This window comes from Poeciliopsis prolifica, unplaced genomic scaffold, assembly GCF_027474105.1.
Source record: "Poeciliopsis prolifica strain line A6 unplaced genomic scaffold, Auburn_PproV2 SCAFFOLD025, whole genome shotgun sequence".
NCBI classification, from domain to species: Eukaryota; Metazoa; Chordata; class Actinopteri; order Cyprinodontiformes; family Poeciliidae; genus Poeciliopsis; species Poeciliopsis prolifica.
The window spans coordinates 435,917-457,497 of NW_026562400.1; the positions used below are offsets into that span (position 1 = coordinate 435,917).

General features: G+C 38.0%; 1 protein-coding gene across 6 annotated transcripts in view; it reads right to left on the reverse strand.

Annotated features, from left to right (window-relative positions):
- Positions 1-21,581, reverse strand: part of syngap1b (synaptic Ras GTPase activating protein 1b) — a 153,786-nt gene that overhangs the window by 107,648 nt on the left and 24,557 nt on the right. For 2 of the 6 annotated variants that reach the window (XM_055047232.1, XM_055047230.1), the window contains one exon: positions 4,721-5,145. The exons of 2 other annotated variants lie outside the window; for them this stretch is intronic. In XM_055047232.1, the coding sequence (XP_054903207.1) occupies positions 4,721-5,145 (425 nt within the window). Of the gene's footprint in view, positions 1-4,720; positions 5,146-9,475; positions 10,306-21,581 lie in introns of those variants that run through there. 2 more of the 6 variants (XM_055047235.1, XM_055047233.1) reach the window with 2 other exon arrangements.

Sequence of the window (21,581 nt, forward strand, 5' to 3'; positions counted from 1 at the left end):
TTAATTAATCAACCTATCAGCTTCTGATATGTTTAAGACTTGAAGATTATCTATCTATCTATCTATCTATCTATCTATCTATCTATCTATCTATCTATCTATCTATCTATCTATCTATCTATCTATCTATCTATCTATCTATCTATCTATCTATCTATCTATCTATCTATCTATCTATCTATCTATCTATCCACGGATTAAAAATGCATTGGTGTTATAATAAAGTTCTTTCTGTTACATGTCTTGGTGGTTAATTGATTTTCACCATTTCTTCTAAAGATATAAGGCTTATTTCCCCCTGGCCCATCAGTTTTTCTTGCATAACTCATTTGGATGAAAGGAGCTCTGACACATGACCTGGGGACAGCGCACTGGTGCGTGGCAATGGTACATGAAACTCTGTCACCTCAGATTAATGTGAGAGGGAGAGAGAGAAGGGGGGAGGATGCGAGTATGGCAGAAAGTGATCACTGTCAGCTCTCTCACTCCCCCTACAGGACAAACAAATAAAGAGCAGTCAGTGAGCTGCAGCAGGACGGACACAGGTCAGATAATGTAAACAAACTTTCCTGACTTCCTGAAAATTTTAAAAAGCATGTTTGGTATTTAATTAAGGAATGATTTCTTACCTAAGCAGACTTTATTTTTACATATTAACTTCCGTAATATGATTTAAATCCTTCTTTCTGCTTTATTTTGTTATTTCACTGCAATTATAGAAAAAACAATAAACACTATACTGCATGTCATGTTAGTTGACCATTTTCCAGGGCTACCTTTGCCTCTGGATAGCATTAAAATTATTTGAGAGAAAGGTAAGTAAAGTGTTTACTATGTTCATTAATTTTAAAACTTCTGATAAAATATAGAACAAAGATACAGAATAAAAATCTGGATTTTTGCCACATGCAGAAAATAATGATCCACCCAACATAAAGAGCTAATGGCATTAACTTAGCTGAAAACTGTACTTGAGTGGCATTAGTTCTTTATTAGGTTTTGCATATTTGTCGTGCTAATGCCATGCAAAATTTGGACACAATCAAATTTGTTATCTTTCGCACATTGTACATTATTACATATATTCACACATTTTAGTTATAACGATGAATCCAAGTTCTAAACTTATTTAAAGCTAATCATTAAAAGGGATGAGGGTTTGAACCAGCAACCCACCGGTTACAGAACTAACTTCTGCCTCCTGAGCCAGGCAGAAGCATGTAAAACTGCAACCTTTCTGCTTCTGCATGATGTAACAAGGAAAGCATTCACGTGGTGCTGCTAATCAAAGTCAGTTTATTAATTGATGATGGGGATCAGAAATAAGAAATAATTCATTCTTTGTACTAAAAGAAGTTTCTAGATAAAGGTTTGTGTTAACTCAATGATGACGTTGGCAGACATCATCAATGGCCTCAGAGAAGCAAATGTTACTGTCTATCAATCAGAGAAAGATTATAAAGTTAATTTCCAAGACAGTCTATTTTTCACTAGTACTTTTTTTTTACAAGTGCAGCATATTCAGGAAAGGATTTGATTACAGGATGAGAAACCCAGATTTTCAGCTTCTTTAGACTCTTTTCTAAGTAGAACGGCAGCACTTGTCTTGCACAAAACACCCCTGAAAATCTTTCAACCACTCCTGCAGGGACACAGGGGACATAAAAGCTATAGTCACAATTCCAGAATAATAATTTAAGAAAGGAAAAAAAAGTGTTTAAGTTTTAACAAGTTGTTTATGTTTAAACCTTAAAATAACATTTTGATCTACAGATGTAAGATTTTCCACATCCACAAAACGCATCTCATCTTGGTATCTATTATCTTGGGTTGATGATAATGTGGCAAAGGTCAGAGAAGTGAAAGCTGCAGGAGCCAGGAGTCACAGGGGTCACGCTTAACACCAACATCCAGAGTGACATTTCTGAGACACAACAAAGGAGTCTCATCTTCTCTCTGAAGCAACACCTCCAGTCTTTAGTTCAGAAATTTTTCCTCCATTTTTCTGATGGCCATCACTCACAGAAAACAATACAGAAAAAGGGCTGGGAGGTTTCCTGTCAGTCATTCAAGACTGAGGGATGCAGGGAGAATGCAACTATGAGCAATGGAGCAGGGGGCAAACATAGAGAGATGAGACAGAGAGATGACAGGGAAAAGGGCAAAAGCCAGAGAGGATGATAGGATGGAACGACAGAGATTATATGGAGAAGGGAGATAAGAAAAATATGTAAGAGTGATAATCCGATATGTGGATTGAGCCCAGAGGTGTAGAAGATACAGGAACCGGCAGGAAGCTCACAGGAGCTGCTGCGCGTTGGCGACAAGCATCTGAGCGAATCAGGGAGGTGAAAGGTTCATCTAAAAGATGAGCTGATACTAAACAATGCTGGAGAAAATAGATGTTTGCTGTGGAAATCTACAGAATGATTGCTTTTTTTCTGTCAGCTAGCTACAATGAATGCAAATAGATTGAAGAGGGAGGAGGAGAGAGACGGGCCGCTCCGCATGAGCCGACTGACAGCCATGAATATTTAAACGCCTCTCGCTGTCGCTGAGGTGACGGATATCAGCACGTCAGTCCTGCCTCCGATCCGTTCGCAGCTGCTGCATTATTGGCACAATTAGAAGGGGATGAGGTTCCGATTAATTGAATCGGGCTGTCTGTTGAATCCTCCCGGAGCAGCACAGGTCACTTATCCTGATCACAGTGAGCTCTCTTCCTCTGAGTGATTACAAGCTGAAATACTAATGGCAGGCGTGCACACACCCACATATTCTCAAACACGCACACTGACCATGTTTAGCCATTAAAAGATTTGATTTAGCATCGACAGCGACAAAATCCAAACATATTTAGCTGGATTATGCAACTAAACTAGCATGCAGGTAAGAAAAAAATAAACCCAATCCGTCATGTCACCCTCACAATGAAAACAAGCCCTACTGTGGCTTTATGATGTGTCACATTAAAGCAGATTAAAAACTGCATTTGCATATTCATGGTGTAGAACCATAACGAAGCTGTCAGGCCTGCAGAGGTGACCTATGGATTTATAAGACCCTGCTCTATTTCTGCTGCAGCTCCCAGTGGTTTTATAGTGTGTGAAACTGCAATAACAGCCCCAAAGAAAGGTACTCACTTTAATGGTTTTCAGCAGCACCTTTGGCATTGGCTTTCAGCAATAATTGCAAGTGCCCAGAACTTCCCAAAATGAACATGTGTTACTGCTTGTTCTAGCAGTCTCTACTGGTGAAACTGAACCAAATCTTTGCTATAATGGAAAACAAATCCTTGGACTTCTTTCCATTACAAATGTGCACAAAAAAAAAAACTGTAAAAAAAAATATAAAAATACATTTCGCAATTATGGTGTTTCCATTAAATAAAAAATGTAATGAGTCAGTAGAAAACAAGTCGGATCATAATTTTCCTACCACTTCTTGTTGCCTTCTTTGTTGTTTCCACCAGTAGTAGTAGCTTCTTAAATGCTTATATCCCATAAGTATTAAGCTTTATACAGTTTAAAATTGGTAAAAGATGAATGAATGTATGATATAGCAAAATACTTAAGCACTGTGTATTTATTAAGTTGATTATGTATGTACAACTTTGAACCTGTTTGGATTCAAGGAAATCCACAACAATTGTGTTTAAAAATCATATCTGTTGTGCTATAATCATTCCACTTGAATAAAACATTGTAAACGTGTCACAGATTGAATAAATCCATTTTCTTTTAACTGTTTCTGAGACAGAGGTAAAAAGCTGAAGAACAGTACCCTCTCCTGGCCTGAACAGCAAGCAGACATTTTTATTCACACCAGTAGTGGATGAGAGATCTATGTCTGTAAACGCACGAGCTGGAGAGCAAAAATTAATCACGCTAATGAGCACTAACCTGAGAAACAGACGAGAACTCGAGAATAAACATAACGAGCTCTCTCCCCTTCTTCAGTAAATAAATCCTTTGCTTGTTCAGCAGCAAAGAATTTGCTCTACCTCTAAAACAATCCCAGCCACACATATATCAGATTTAAAGTTCAATTTAATTAGCAAGCTTCTGGTGATCGACTTACAATAAAAAAGAAGTAATTCAAGCTTGAAGCGGTTTTACCCTCTGGAATATTTTACAAACAGATGAGCAAATACAATAACGGTGAAGTATTTTCTCTCTTAAGAGAGTCATCATTTTCTGACTTACAATATTATTATATTATTATCTTATTTTATCCCCAAAACAATATCGGAGCGCCAGGAAACTTCATAACTATCTCATTTTCAGCAAATCCTCCAAAGTCCCACCAGCAGAAAAAATTCATCTTACTTGCTTTCAGAAGCTCAGTTTTTACCGTCTCTTCCAACTGGCAGAGAAATTATGGCTAAACAAGTTCATTAATTTTTCACATGTGAATACTGACCTCCTCCAATATGGCAAGCAACACTGATTGACAATCAATATCACCTGTTGTTGTGCAAATGGAATAGACAACAGGTGGAAATTATTTTCATATTTATTTCATTCATTCAATCTAGGACATGTTATTTGAGTGTTCCCTTTATTTTTTTGAACAGCGTATATTTGTGTGTGTGGGTGGGTGTGTGTATCAAGACCGTATACACTGTCCTGATTTCTGGACAGGAAATGTGTGAAAAAGTGGACAGTGTTTAGAAGAGAAATACGTCATCAGCATATTCTCAACATGTACAGCACCGTACCTCTTCTTGGTCCAACATGCTGTACTGATGTCCAGAGCTCACACAACGACGGGGGTTCCAGCGGTCGTGGGGTTGACGGTTGTGCAAGGGGCGGTCGTGGATGGGGCGATCGTGCAATGGACGGTGGTAGGAGGGACGCTCGTAGGCAGGACGGTCAAAGGATGGACGATCAAAGGAGGGACGTTCAAAGGAAGGACGCTCGAAGGAAGGTCGCTCGAAGGAAGGACGCTCAAAGCAAGGACGCTCAAAGGAAGGACGCTCAAAGGAGGGACGCTCGAAGGAGGGACGATCGAAGGAGGGACGATCGTAAGAGGGACGTTCGTGTGAGGGACGGTGGTAGGAAGGAGCCTGGAAGGAGTGGGCTTGGGAGCGATGATGGTGGTGATGATGATGATGATAGGAGGGGGGGACGGCACACCTTGCATCTGGAAAAAGGAGAGTAAGTGGGAGAAAAGGGGAAGTTCGTGGGAAATAAGGAGGGGAGAGCAGGGAAGACGAGGTAAGTGAGGATTTTAGAAAGGAGCACGGTGGCACTTTCTACTCAGACATATTTGCAGAGAAATCAAAAAGGTCAGGTTATATGCATGCTCGAGAATATACTCAACAGGTTTCAAACTACAGGAAGGAAAAGGAACGTGAAGGAAGATGAATAATAAGAGCATTTAAGCATTACAGGCATGAAACAAGTTAGCATCTGTAAAGTGTCAGTAGATGAAAACAGTCCAGAACACAAAACCCAATCTAAACAAATAAAAAATTCCAAAAAACACATTTTAGAAATGCAGAATTTTAAAACACAAAACCAGTGTCTGAATTATTCACAACATATCAAAACATATCTTCAGTATTTTCAGATTTCACATATTAGCTAGGCCTACACATTTTCTGCCATGTCAAAGAATATAAGAGTTAGTTGGGATTGTATTTAAATCAGAGATGCAAGTTATTGATTAATGAGTTAATCTAAAGTTTGATCTCATCAGTTGACTAACGATTAGCTGATAAGCAGTAATATTGCTTGAAAAATAATGTTTTCTCTTGTATCTAGAGGACCGACAGTCTCGCTATAACATGAAGATCTAAATTTTCATAGAAAGCTGAATTAAAAAAGCAACATAAAATTACATTTTAATATTAGTTTTGTCAGCTGTGTTAAATACTAACTGACAAAAAAATTCTCACAATTAAACTTGAACATATTAAACTTAAACATATTTAGAACAAATAGCTTGCTGAATGGAAAAATGAAAGATGAAAAAAAATAAAATATGCAGTCTGCTTAATGAGTGCTATTACGGTATAACCTAAGGAGCTTGTCGAGTGTTTATCTCAAAACATAACCACATAAAAATAAGTTTTCATCCCACCGGACTGCTTGGACCGTTAGTCTGTCCGGTTAGAAATCCCTCCGCCGCCATCTTAGATTAGATTCTCTAATAAACTGACAATGGTTATGGATGACCAGCGGCGCCCTCTTCTGGATGGCGGTCGCATTACGACACTAAAACAAGGTCTAACTTTATTAGTTAATAGATTTGAACAAATTTAGATCTGATAAACCATTAACCGACAATTACTAGTAAGTCAAATAATTTTTTGCATCCCCAAATTAAATAAAATATGAATACTAGTAGTTATAGCGCCCTGCAACAGACTGGCAACCACTAAGGACAAGGGTGTAAGAAAATGGATGGATGGATGGATGGATGGATGGATGGATGGATGGATGGATGGATGGATGGATGGATGGATGGATGGATGGATGGATGGATGGATGGATGGATGGATGGATGGATGGATGGATGGATAGTTGTAGCACTATCACAAAAGACAAAACATAAAATTAACAGCTAAGCCAAATCATTACATGGTTTTTCATTTAAATATAAACTACTGTTAGCATGGCAAGCTTCCACAGAAAGTTAAAAGAGACATTTTAACTGTCTATGAGCCATTTTTTTTAATTTATGGAATTGTTTATGACCAATTTCTTGGTTATTATTATTAATTAGTGGGATTGGTGTGTTAAATAGTTTATTACTGTGATGCCATTGAAGATTTTTGTAATATTGATAATTTATAGCCAAAATAAATAAAGTCCATAAAAGTTGTGTAATGTTCCAGTGGATTTCCATGTGGATTTGTTTTGCTACTACGAGGTAGTACAACACTTGACCAAAAGCGGAATAATTTTAATACATACTTGTATTCAAACCAAATATTTATTATGAAAGGCAGTTTTCGGATGTGCAGCCTACATTTCTGCAGCATCTACATAATACCTTTATGTCCAAAAATCTCTGAAAAAGTTTTAAAATCCATTTTATGGCATGAAGAATTAGGAGAATGACAAAAAAAAAAAAAGGTTTCGCTTCATACTAATAAAGTGGCCAGTGAAGTCTTCAATCACTAATTCTTGAGATGTAATGTCTCTCTCTTTCCATTTCCGTCTAAAATTGACAATTGTTTTTTTTTTCTTTTTTTAAACAAGTCCTACTTCTTCTGGCTTGCCACCAAAATCTAATCATCTGTTCCTTGGCCTGCGGCCGTCCATCCACTAAAATTAGCAGAAATCAGTTGTCCTGCTGACAGACTCACAGAAGGAAATATAGACCTATAATCTTCTCAGCAAGAGAACAAATTATCTGCAGCATCATGTTTGATTCCAACGATCATTTCAGAAGGAAAGACTTGAATATTATCTCTGATGCTCCAGAAAACAGTGAGAGAAACTAATCACACTTTGCTGAAGAGATTGAAGTGAATTCTAGCTGTATTTTGTGTCTTTGTCCTAAATGAATAATGAGTATGTAAGAAAATGGGCAAAAGAGACTACTCTTTATATGCAACAGACTAAATTTGACAGTTTTATTACACAGTTTGTGGGTGTTATAAATCAAACAACATAAAACACTGTGAATATTAACATAAATACACCATATTTACAGTTTAATACTTTCACACAAAGGTTTTCTCGTATGCCAAAAATAACTGACAGCAAATAAAGTAAACATTTTTAAGGGTGTGTAATTGTATTTCCTAAGAGTATCTTTGTGCCCCTTTTATTTTCCTGGGACCTTTAATCTTCATCATTGTCACAATGGAGTAGAGAAAAATTTCCAAATAAAGGCAACCGTCGAGAGGCAGGTGAGTGATTCACATAAACATCATCAGGAAACGTTAGCTTGTCCTATAGCTCCACAAAGCCTCCTTCATCAACCATCAGTTTAAATAGATGTGTTGTGAGCAAGTACAACTTCAAATCCAGCATTGCTATCAACCAGAGATCTCCAAAAAGCTGGTTTCCTAACAGTAAACAGACAGACAAGAAACTATCTGGAGAGAGTTTAAGTAATAAGTGAAAACAAACAAGCCACTGTGACAGAAAATGAAAAGAATAGGAGAGGTCAGGCGACAGCAAACTGAAAAGAAAACCCAAATAAAATCATGTAAAACAAACAGAAAAACAAGCATGAACACTGAAAATGTACAAATATGACACATTGCAAGTGGTGTAATTAGAAAATTAGGAAAGAAAGAGGAGAAAACAAGGAGCATCAAAAAGAGCATTACTGTAAATAAGGAAGCAATAAAGCAAATGAAGAAACTCTAAACATCAGAAGATTTCAGCAAAAGCAAACACACTGATGGAAACTGAGAAAGAAAACAAAATACAACACAAACATTATTAAACCAAAACACTGACAAGGTTTTTGCAAGTTTCAGTGTCTGTTATTACAATAACATTTGGAAATGGAAACTGCTGGTCAAATTTAACGAGGCATTTCGCCCTTTTTTTCTCAACCATAATGTCTCACTGCTTTAGTGTCTCAGTCACTGCAATCTAGTTCAGGTTTCAGTGACTGAGACGCTAAAATCTATACTGGACAGATTGTCACTCTGTTCAGAACAAGTTTCCTTCTGATTGCAGTTTCTCAGTCAATTACATTGTGATTGGAGTTTAATATATTGTTCAGCTCTAACTGAGATGTTTTATGGTAACCATCCAAATACGGATCAATATATCACGGATGTGTCATTTTTACATGATTTGTCACCAGATATTATTGTTAAAGTTTTGCTGTCAGTTTTTCTCACAAATCTTAAATCATGAAATCAAGCAAATGGGCAAGCAAGTCCTCCATCTCAAACCCTGTTATATATTTTACATATTTAATTTAGTGAATTCCAAAGTAAATCCTGGTTTGATTCCTTTGAGAAAGACTCTTGCTATGTGTGAGGGAGTCTAAGAACATTTCCCCTGTGGCTTGCTCCGTTTTCACTAGTGAAAAGCCAAATTCTCTCTTACAGCATCTGGAGGCCATCGTACAAGTCCAGCGTGAACACGCATTCACACATCCAGCTGCTGACAAGGATATGGAGGAACTGTTATTTATCAGTACGCACTGGAATGGCAGAGTTAGACACTTTGTGCCCTGGGAGTGTCCACTGACCCTCTCTGCACATTGTTTTTCTCTTTTTTTTAAACATCTTTGCATCTTGAGCATGGAAGGGACAGACTAACGTTTTGCAGTTCAGGAGTCTGAAGAAAGAAAAGCTTGGAGCTCACAATGCAAGACGGCATGTGCAGAATGTCACAACGGATTACATGTCTGCATTGTCATTTCACATGTTCTCCCTAATGGTTCTCTAGTTCGTGCAGAAGAAACACAATGTCATGGTCTGAAAAAGGAGAAATTAATTATCCTTTGTGGCTTATCCACACAGGGTAGCAGGTAGGCTGGTGCCTTTTACCTGCGGTCATTGGGCGAGAGGTGGGGTGCGTCATGGAAAACTCGCCAGTCCATCACCAGGCAACACAGAAACACAGGATAGATCATCATATATGCACAAATTCATTGCAAAGGGCAGTTTAGAAAGACCAGTTCTGGACAAAAAAAAGGGAAAAGTTACACATGTTTGGAGAGAACATTCACTCTTAATGCAAAAAGATCTGAATTAAACATGAACCCAGGAACTGTCTACACTACAGCAAGGTACCAACACTGCACCTCTGTCTAATTTTGAATTTCTACATAATTAAATATTGTTACATGAAAATTATAAATCAAACTTTTAGATTAAGTTCCTTTCTACCATGGTGTACAGAATACATGTAAATAAGACAAGAAGTTCTGTTTGTGACCTTTTAGTCGCATATCAACCTGATGTTTTGGTATCTGGTTGGAGGCTTTGGATGCATTTAGTCATTGCTGTCAAAATGAAAACCTTCCTAGTAAAGATTGGTTTAAATGTTTTTCTGTCTCATTGACAGGTGATGACAGGATGAAATGGGAGATGGACAGACACATAGGAGTTTCATCTGCAGCGATGCGGACGCTGCTCCAGTGTGTTGTGATGAAGAAAACCATACTGACAGTTTTAACAAAAATCACATCGTCATTTCAGACACTTAGCAATCCTTCATGACGGAAAGGAAAGTTATTTCTTGCAAATATAAATTTGTATAAGTTAAGGTCAGGATTGTGTAAACTCATTTCAAAGCTTTGTCATTATTTTACCATTTCATGATAAATTGTCTAAAAATATCCAATATAGTCAGAGTCAAACTTCTTGTTGAAAACAAACGTTTATGGGAAACAGAACTGATGATTGAAAAAATGACAGAGAATGGCTTTAAATGTGTGAAATTTAGCAAAGCACAACAAATTCAGGGAACTTTGAGACAAATCTAACACAGTTTTTCATTACACCAAAAATCAAAAGTAAGCAAATTTCTACATTACAAGAATACACAATACAGTCAACAAGAATGTTGGAGATTATGTGCACAAGTAGAGGACAATCATTTACATATTTGTTGGAGCTGTAAAACAAGAAAATGGGCACTTAACACCATAAATACAATTTAATGAATAATAAATGTTTATTAACATTGTCTGAAGAAATGTATAGACAGTTTTTTACCCGTTCTGCTTCTATTCTTGTTTTTGTTTTAAAAAGAAAAAGAAAACCAAAGTTTAAGACAAACCTCAGCACAGTAAGTGAAGACAGATTAACACGTTTTCCCTACGAAATACTCCCAGCACCTTCCCCTGACCTTCTGGTATTTTCAAATAAAGTCGAGTAAAAAAGCTTAACGGAAAAGAGGATTGACCCATTAGCCAGACCCTTACGTCTTCAGTTTCAGGTTCTTATACCGACTTTGACTCTCATTTTAGCCTTTAAATGGACAAATATGTTTAATTCTCAACAAATGCGAGGACTTTAAGCCACTCTGTAAACCCAGATATGAGAGATACTGTTTGCACTGTGAGTCATTAGGTTGTTATCACAAACCTCCAGGGAAGTAAAGCTCTGTGTGGCACGCTTTCTCCAAAACTCAACTAAGCTCTCGAATTGAAACTTTGCAACTGTGCAGGGCAAAGTCATGATGCCAAACTATTCACCATAGGATGGCAGCATGACTCATCCATAGCCAGATCTGCATTACTCTACTGTAGCCCTACCTCTAAACACTGGAGGCTGCCTATTAAGAGCCTCCAAAGTTCACTGGACAGAATTTCAATGAGCAACTTTTTCTTTGGAGCATGTCTGTTTGTACACACAGAGCACACGCAGCTCTCGGTTGCCAGAATATGCAGTAACGATTTAACACAAGCAGAACTGCTGAAATGCCTCTTTTCGCTGCTCATCTTCCTCTCGCTCACCCTGCCTTTCATTTCCTCTCTGCATCCCTCTTACTCTGCCTTTGTTGCACTCTTACGTCTCTCTCTGTGGGCTCTTTTGCTTTTCTGCAGTCTACAAAAGGAGAAAGCCATGCACCAATCGGATGACTGGTCAGTCTTAGTCAATGCTGTCATTACTGAGACCCAGCAGACCTAAATTTGATTTATGCACATCAGTGATCACCAAAACAGCACTAAAAATAAGTAATATTCCCGAGCAGCCTGAAGCAGATAATGTAAAGCAAAGAACTGAAGCTTCTTACTTTCAAGACAGGAAAACAGTGCATAACGGACGTGTTACGGAGGTGATCTCAGTTGCACCACATATTATTGCATTTCAAAATAATAGCAGCAGAACAGAGGCATAGAGCACAGCATTTTAACATGTTCTGAGTCAGAGCATTAGGCTCCTGTCTGTGCTGAGCTAAAGAGGTTGTCAGATGTCAGCAGTAAGGTCACGGAGGCCCAGAGAGGAGAGGATTCCTGCTGAAGCTGCATAACACTGACGCCATCAATCTGCCTCCCGCTGCAATGAGGGAACTCCCACTCATTACCCTTAAATTAGTTTGGGTTGTGCGAAGGGAATGGCATGGGAATGCTTGATATAAATACCCTGAATCTACATGGAGAAATCAAACTTTCCTTCATTAAAAGGTAATAAGAAGAAAATTTCAGCTTCATAGCACATAATTACCTCAATTTATCTGCAGGGAGTCAATGCGTTTGTTGATCAATACCAGCTACTCAGCGGATACCTCATCCGGTGGCGAGACCTCTCGCTTTTAAAACTGAAAGTCTGGTAATTTGAAGCGCTCAAAATACTTTCTACAAAAATTCTACAAAGAGCTCACAAATGAAGAATTAGACAGTATCAAAAGCTAAGATGGATAGATGAATCAGGCTTTGGTCTGCTTTGGTCAGGCTCATAATTAATATTCTCTTGACACCTTTCTTTTTTGCCTAATTGGAAGCTTATACTTGTCCAACCATGTCTGAAATAAACCCAAGACACAATGCGCCAAAATGTTTTGCTTGTTTAATCTTTTTATCTCCAATTTGAGCAGAAAAATAATCCCAAAAACATTGCAGTTCATAATGGGGTATCGTAAAAATGTTCTCATGCTGCAAAGCATTGCTCTCGCAGCAATGAACCAACATTAGAGTCATGATTGAATTTTGGAGCAGAATGACACAGCAGTTTGCCATTTTTGCAGTGCCACAGGATACTTCTTCACATCTTTTTGAACAGCACAGTGGAATATGAGAGAAATGGGGTTCTGAGCAATAATGCATTTAAATTTGTCAGCCTGATCTCAAGTCAGCAGTCTCCCACTTTCATACAGCCCAGAAGGCCATTCTGGTCAAGGAATACAGCAGTTACCTTTAGCACCAATTCATCACGCCAATCAACAATTAATATTGTGAAACAGGCATGATTTCTGGTTAACTAATGCATAAAAGATGGAATCTGTCAATTTTATTAAAAACTGGATGTGTCGGAGGAATTTATCCAACCAACTTATCCTGGACTTGGATTAAAGTTGCATCCTTTTTTTATCAAAAGTATGTCAAATGCATCTCCTTACTGCTAGGAGTAAAGAGAGTGTCTTTCACTAACTTTCTGTAAAGAGAAAGTCTGGCTTTAACTAACACAAGAATGTCTGGCTTCACCAGTTGGCCTTCCATTTGCAAAAAGCTTTCCGTAATACTTTGTTAGATTATTGTTGTCCTTCTGCTGCTCTGTTTAAGAAAATAGATTCTTAAATAGATTAATATTTTTCAAATTTGTATTGTTGTTTATAATATTTATGAATCTCAAAAGGAAAGGCCAATGCATTTAATCTATTTCTCTAAATCAAATATGAAGTTTCATTGTTGCTTAATGCAGAGCTTCATCTTCTTAAATGAAGAGGTCAGTTTTCTCTCTGGAACAGGGGAACTAAAGTTTGGAATAACTTTTTCCAATTGGTAAAATGCAGGTTTTCTGTAAAGAAAAAAAAACTTTAAATGTTATTTAAATCTGTATTTAATTACACAATGGAGATTGTGATAGTTTTCATTGTTATATAAACTACTTAAATTCACATAAATACTTTGTAAATGTGTTTTACTCTACTTTTCTTCAGAAAAGGAGACAATACTTAGAAAAGTAGAGAAAAATATCCAGGTTTAGATATTTTTCTCTACTTTTTTCAAACTCTTATTTTGAAACTATATTACTTGTTTTATTGTGTTTCCAACAATCCATCCACCCATGTTTTATTATTTTGACTTTGAAATCTGACAAAAATTTTATTTTGGTGTTTTGTCATTTACTGGCATATATTTTATGGGCTGTACAGCATTTTTCTGCATTGTTGTTACTAAATGTGCATTTAAAATGCTTTTAACTTAACAAAGCTATGTGGAACAATTCACTAAACTGCAGACACAGATATCTGTTGCCTTTGTTTTTTATTTTTACATTTGGGACTTTCTGTGCTCCGTACATTTCTTATGCTTGAGCACATATAGGTTGCTCTCAATTTTACGGTCAGCAAATAAAGAAATTTGCCGAATGAAAGTTTGACTTTCTGTTTTGCATCAGGGGGAAAAGTGAAATACTCGTCCAAAATCAGTTCTGGTTCCAGACAGCCAACCTGCTGAGTGAGACCAGAGAAAGGCTTTGATCCTGTCCAAATGTTTCCATCTACAAGGAATCCACTTCTAACCTTGAAGAGAGAGATGTTAGATGAACAGGAGGGAAGCTGGAGGGGTGAAGGTGTGTGTGTGTGTGTGTGTGTGTGTGTGTGTGTGTGTGTGTGTGTGTGTGTGTGTGTGTGTGTGTGTGTGTGTGTGTGTGTGTGTGTGTGTGTGTGTGTGTGTGTGTGTGTGTGTGTGACAGAGGAGTCACAGAGATGAAAGGGGGAGAGTATTCTCACCTATCAGATCATTCACCCAGCAATCGCACGGCGCGTCCCGGGTTCCCCATTGCTCACCCAAAGCGTCCACACGGCGTCACTGTTGCTGCGCTGCAAGCGCCTTGAATCCGCCCCCAACTCCACCACACAGGAAACAAGGTTACAGCCCAAGAGATGTCACTTCCGAAACACCCACTCCCGCTCGCTTGCTCGCACTCGCTCCCTTACGCCCCCAGCCTATTGCCATGACAACCGAGAAAAGAATAGGATATAAGTAAAAGTGTTAAAGAGAGACGGATCAGAAAGAACAGGGGAAAAGAGAGAGACTAAAAGAGTGGGGAAAGATGGAGGGAAAAGAGTGGCCTGACAGAAAGGTGAATTAGTGGGCAGGGAAAAGGGACGGATTAACAAGGAGAAGGAGAGAGAGAGAAATAGAGAGCGAGAGAGAGGGAGAGGGAGAGGGAGAGAGAGAGAGAAAGAGAGAGAGAGAGAGGATGAGAGTGAAAGGAGGCATGTGGTGGGATGTCATCCGGGGAAAGGGGAGAGGGAAGAGCTGCGGATGGTGTGAGGACGAACATGGAAGAACGAAGTGATGAGAGACAGAGAGAGGGAAAGAGAGGAGGAAGGAATGGAGGAAGGAAAGAGGAGACTTTTTTGGGAATAGGGAGCCCACATCTAGTTCCCATAGCAACACAGCCATCCATGAAAAACTGACTTGTACCTCCTTCTCACTCACGTACTCTCCCTGTTTCTGTCTCTCTAGCACTCCCCCTCTCCTCTTTCCTGGCCATCTTTAACTATACACACACACACACACACACACACACACACACACACACACACACACACACACACACACACACACACACACACACACACACACCCATACACACACACACACACACGCGCGCACACACACACACACACACACACACACACACACATACACACACACACACACACACTTGCACCATCAGCATAAGTTGGCGGTGTGTGCTTGCAGTAATCCAAGCTATGCAACATTGTCAAACACATCAAAAGACACCAAATATACCATCAGGATGCTGCAACACAAACACTAATCACTGGTTTTACTCCCAATGAGCGTATTCTGGATTCTGTTGAACATTTTTTATACAACAAAGCACATTTTTGACATCAAAGTTATTAGTTGCTGCAGTTGTTCCTCCTGTCCAATTTGGCAGAGTTAATATTCCTAATGCATCTGCACTGTAAAGGTCTGGAGTATTTTTTTTTCAGTTAATTACTCCGGAGTCGCTGAAAAATATGTAATGGAAAGAGCACTCCAAACGACAGCAACGGATGGTGGTAGGCAAAGCTTTCCATCAAGACTGATGGAAAACTTCCAACCAGGTTACAACATAAATATGACAAACTTTTGTACTGTTAAACGTTCAAGTTGTAAGATCTTGAAAAGTGTGCCTTATGCCAATCTAAAACGCTCTTCGTTCAAAGTGGAACCATGAAGAAGAAATGAGGACTAAAGCTACAGCCAGTGAAACACAACATACTCTGGTCCTACCCCTACAAAACAAGCACAAATCACCATCACTCCACCATCAAGAGTCACATTTTCACAAGGTGTTTGCAAACTAAATCTGAAAACCATGCTGCTTTATTTGTCTTAGAGTGAAAAAGTTTTCTCCTTCAACTCTTCCAAACAGCTTTTTTTTCCAACTGTTCTGTCATGAACTTAAATATTTAGTGTCCCGCCTGAAGCCTGTAGTGTTGGGGGGAATTTGATAGGATGCATAGTCCAGCTGTTTCAAATCTTTTCACTCATAAATAATCTTTTTTACACCTGGGATTGAAACCGTTTGGAAATGGAATAATAACTTTATTTCCAGATTGGAAATTGTTTCTTTAAGGTGTAATATTTGGGCATTTTCCTCTCTTTGGCTCCAACTCCTACCCAATTCAGTGTCTGCCCAAGAAACAGAGGAATTTAAATGAACTCTGAAGACTAGTTCACAATCTGGACAGAATTATGCCAGAAGGATGCTGATGGCAAAAATATTCATCCAGATACTTTGGGCTTGAATGTGAAGTCAGATTCAGTATTTTAATATATGTTCCAGGTTAATTTGTCAGATTAAAGATACAACCTTTAAGAAGAGTTGCATTAAAATGAGCCATCACTAATTGAAGCTGCTTCATGCTAAACTGACATGTAGACCATAAACCTGTTGAGCAACATGAAGATAAAGTTCAGAGTTGAATCAGAAACCTTAAATCTGCTGCTTTTCAACCACATGAATGCTGGGAAAAATGCATTCAAATTGTGGACTTGTGAATGATGCCCATAAAAATAAAGAGTACATTTTTCCTGTTCTCTGAAAGGCATAGAAAATACTTCTGTAAATAAATCTGTTTTGCTTCTGTTTGTGAAATATCTGAAACTTTCAAAGCTCTGTGGATAAGATAGATAAAATAATTTAATTGTGAACACCCAGCAGCTGTGAGGGCCTCCAATGCAGAGAGATGCAGTGCAGAACACACACTGAGATCGTCAGCTGACAAATGACAAACTGACCTTGAGTTAAGAAAAAAAATAAATAAAAAGGCAATATGTTTAAAGCGGGAGGGAATAATCGATGTGGTGGTCCAACTTTCAGCACTGACTCTTGGCAGCTTTTTGCCAGATTCCCTCCTCCCCTATCCAACCCATCTCTCACCTTCTCCTTCAGCCCATCTGCTTCTCAGCTTCCCACAACTTTCCGCTCTCTAGCTCCCTCTGTGGTGCCTCACTTCTGGATGTGACCCTCGCTGTCTCACCTCCCTCTATGCATTTCATCCGTCTCTATTTAACGCCCTCTTCTCTCTGTTGTGTATTTAACAATGGCGCTAACTCTCCCACTATCCCATCTTTTCTTCACTCTTCTTCTCCTTTGCTTCATTCTCTTTTTTTTTTTTTATCAAACTGTGATGTTATTATCGAATCTCAGATATGTTTTAGCTGTAAATCTGAATATCAAAGCAACTTTGACATGAAAATACTTTTAATTGTTCAAATTGCCAAACTTTTATAAGCATTATGACATTAAGTTGCTATTGTTGGGAGGAAAATTGTTCAACCAGTAACACAAACACCCACAATATTAATGTACAAAATTCAATGCAACATCATTCTAAACAAGAGAATATATGGAAGAGTACAAGGGTCACAAAAGAAAAAATACTGTCTTTAATCTTAGAATTTTGACTGTAATCTCTGAATTCAGCCATTAATCTCACAATTGTGAGATTACAGTCAGTATTCTTATAAAAAAGAGGATTAAAGCCACTGAAGAAGAAAGAATTCTGACTTTAATCTTTGAATTGTTACTTTAATCTCAGAATTCTGTGTCAATCTCTGTCAAAATTCAAATAAACATCCAAACATTTATAGAAATGTGTGAGATGTTGTTAATAATGTGGTTATTTTCATGCATCTTCCGATTTGTAAGCCTGGATTTTATACACATGTTTATGATTTATTTGGTGGATTTGAGCTTTAAGACTAGATTTGCCTGATGGTGCATAAACAATGTAAACATTCATGATTCTTAGAAAAAAGTCGTAATTCTGATAAAAAGGCCAGAATGCTCAAGGATTCTTTTGGCTTTGCTTTGTTTTGTTTTTTTTTTTTTCAGTGGCCGCTAATCCTCTTCTGTAGAAATAAGGTGTTCAAATGCTGGAATCTTTTCTTTAGATTTTGCAGCCCCCAAAAAATCCAGAGTTCAGACTCTAAAAATGACCCCAACTCATTGCATAAATTATAGATTCAGCAGTTCTTTTTATGTTGTGAAGAACACAACATAAAAACCAATGGAACATTTTACAGGTGGCTTTTTAGTGAGGAATAAAACATGGAAAGTTCATGGCTAGTTACGCTTGGTGTGGACTGGATGTGCTGCCCCCAAATGGCCAGAAAACGAATGTAATGTGGTCCAAACAGTACAAGTGAATGACGGGAACAGCTTGAGGCCATTCAGGCTCTGGCTGATAGCAAAGTTGGCCTGTTACAGCTGTACAGTAGCCGCTCTTTCACTCTAAAGCTCCCACTCACTTACACTCACTCCCACAACTCTCTTCAGCTCCCTCATTCTCTGTTTTCCCTTCGCTTACCTAACGTCTTTAATGCTCTTATTCTGGCTGTGTGCCTCTATCACAGCGTTCCTACACAGTCTGACAAAGGATGGAAGTTGTTTTTCTGATATTTTCACAGTTATACGGACTTTAAAAAATAGTTTTGTTTTTCTTAAATGTGGTTTGTCATTTTTTAAACAAATCTAGAAAGAAAAATCTTTCTGATGTATTTTTGGTTAAAAATACATCCAGTGATCATTTTAGCTCCCACTGAACATTTTATTTAAAATCAGTACAGGGGAGAAAGTAAACGCAAACCAATTATTATGTTTTACATGTTGCACATTTGTGAAGTTCTGAGTCATATGCAACTTTTCCTAACATAATCTGAAAAATGAACATCATGCTGAGTTAAAAAACAGCAGGAAATGTGTTAGACATCATCAACTCTTGGTCTCTTTGGATGTGAGGATTCAATTCAATTCAAACTTTGTTAAAGACACTGTATCCTGATTCATAATAAAGATAAAAAAACAGAAAAAAAGTAACAAAAAAAAAGAGAAAAGAAAAAAAAACAGTCAAAATATCTATGATAAAAAGAACTACATGAATTACATGACTGGAGATTTTCATTACATTTTCAGATGAGACATTAATAATTGGCAATTGTAATTGGTTGACTGATCAATAAAAAGCAAAGCTAACAATTATATCCTCCTGTAAAAAAATTCAACAGCCCCCTTATATTAACCTTGTTAATATAATATAAAACAGCAACAACTCTGATGAAAAGATTTTTAGCGTTCTTGATTTTTTTTTTTTACAAAATCACAACATCCATGACACTCTCCTTGGTGCTGTAGCATCTCACTCACTAAAAGCTGCATAATTTGTGGACATCAAGGGCAACAACACTACATCCAACTGGCAAAAACAAGATTTTGACACACAGAGCGCGAATCCATGGTACTTACAAAACATAACACACGACTCAATATTGTGTCTGAACAATCCTGTGTTGTGGGACGAACAGATATATTTTATTAATGCTACATTTCTGTATCAAATATGTTTTTTTTATTGGTCCAATGTAATATACTTTTAAATGTCATGTTTTTATCAACATGATTTTCTGTTATCAGAAAATTATTGCAATTAACAGAAATAAACGCTTTCAAACATCCATCTGTGTGCAAGTATTACTATACAATGTGTTTCACTTAGCAATACTTTGTTATATGTGAAGAAAACCAAAAACTAACTCACTGAAGTTTGTAGTTGCAATACAAACTTCAGTGGTCCTGCGACTTTTCCAGGCCTGATAGATTCATATTATTATAATTTTACTGCTGAATCATAACTCAGGTCCAGTTTTACCACAAATGTTTTCCGGACGTTTTCTTCCCTCTCTTATTCTCTACTATGAACTCCCTTGTGGACGATCGCTTCCACTTTGACTTTGGATTCCTCCTGCATTTTGCTCTAAACAATCTGGCAGACTACAGGAGGAGAACCAAGTTACTCTGCAAGTCCCCTTTCACTCATGGTGTGAATAAATAAACACTGTGGGGAAGAAATGAGACAGTGGACATCCCTCTGTGAGCTCCGGCTTCATTCAGAGCTGCAGGCCTGCCTCTTTTTACTCGGCTTTGAAAGTGCTAATGTACTGAGAGGCAACAGGGCTCTGACTGTAAATGTTAGCCTGCACTGAGACTGATTTATACAGTCATACTGCAAAGCTTTATCAGCTTTTTAAAAGTTTAAACCTGGTTTATGTTCTCCAAAAAAATTGTGTGGCGCTCTGTGGGGTTTATTACTAATTCTATCTAAAAAAAAAAAGAAACCTTTCTTGCATACATATCTATTTCAGAGTATGAAGAATATTCATTAAGGTAAATCAATGCCTGTACTTTTACAGAGATAGTGTGCATAATTTATTGCACAGGTGCATCAAGAGTGACAGAATCCTTTTTATCTTGCTGCTGACCTCTGCAGGTGCCGTGGAGCGCAGAGCAGAGATTGAACAAGCAGAAATATTGATGTCAGGGAGAGCTTAACGGTTGCCCCTGTCCTCCAATAAAGATGCGCTGCTTCTGTTCAGCCTCTCCCCTAATTTCACTGACCATTTACACAGACGGGGCCCCTGCACTGGACAGGAGTAACGTAGCAGCGTAAGCCAATATGTGATCTCCTGCCACCCAAAATGTAATTTTTAGTTGCAGCACTTCTAAAGCATAATCAAAAGTTGCTTTGGTGTAACTCTTGCAGACCACTGCAGAACATACGCTGCATTAACATTATATCGATTATAGCTGTTCTTTAGTTTAATACAACTTTTTCTTCTTAAAGTAGTCGATTCTTCAACTTCATTACAGGAGAAAGAATCCTCGGAGTGCAAATGCTCTCATTTCATCATCTGATTCATCTGATATTATATATGATTTCGAGTGTTTGCATTGGATTCTTATACTCTGGCACCTACGTATTATATGAGGTGGACTAACTGCTTTCTCAGGAGAAGTTTCATACTTGTTCCCCTGAAAGGAAGACTCTGGGCACTTGCTGTAAAGATTAATTCTCACAGCTGGCATGTGAAGAAGAGGCAGCTGGGGAGCAGGAGACATGGGGAACTCTGCTGTAGGCTGAATGAATATATCTGAGCCAGGATCTGCAGACAGGGAGCTTAATCAAACCAATGCAATTCATGAGTAACAACACAGCTATAAAAGCAAATGGATATCATAAAATGTGACACAAATACTGTAGATAGAATTTCTTTATGCAAGACTTCTTCTTATGTGATCAGCGCAATGGAACTGAGACAGTAAAACCGATGATAAATATTATCCAGGAGGTTTATGTTAATTGAGCTCCCCATTAGCATCAGCAGCATACTGCATCAGCTGCTCTTTTTGGGGTCAGTTTACACAAAGAAAGACACATTACATTTGCAAAAAGTTACACTGCAGATTAAGATATCAAATTATATTTTCCATCACTTAATAAAGGCACAGACCTTAGTTTACAATAGGGAAATATTTTTGATTTCCAGTACATACTATGATGCTGTTATACGTGTGAAACAAAGTACATAAACAGAAAATATACAGAAATATAAAACACTACTCAATGTTTCATCTGAGCCATAACCAGCTGGCTATCTTGGAACTAAACATTTTATTT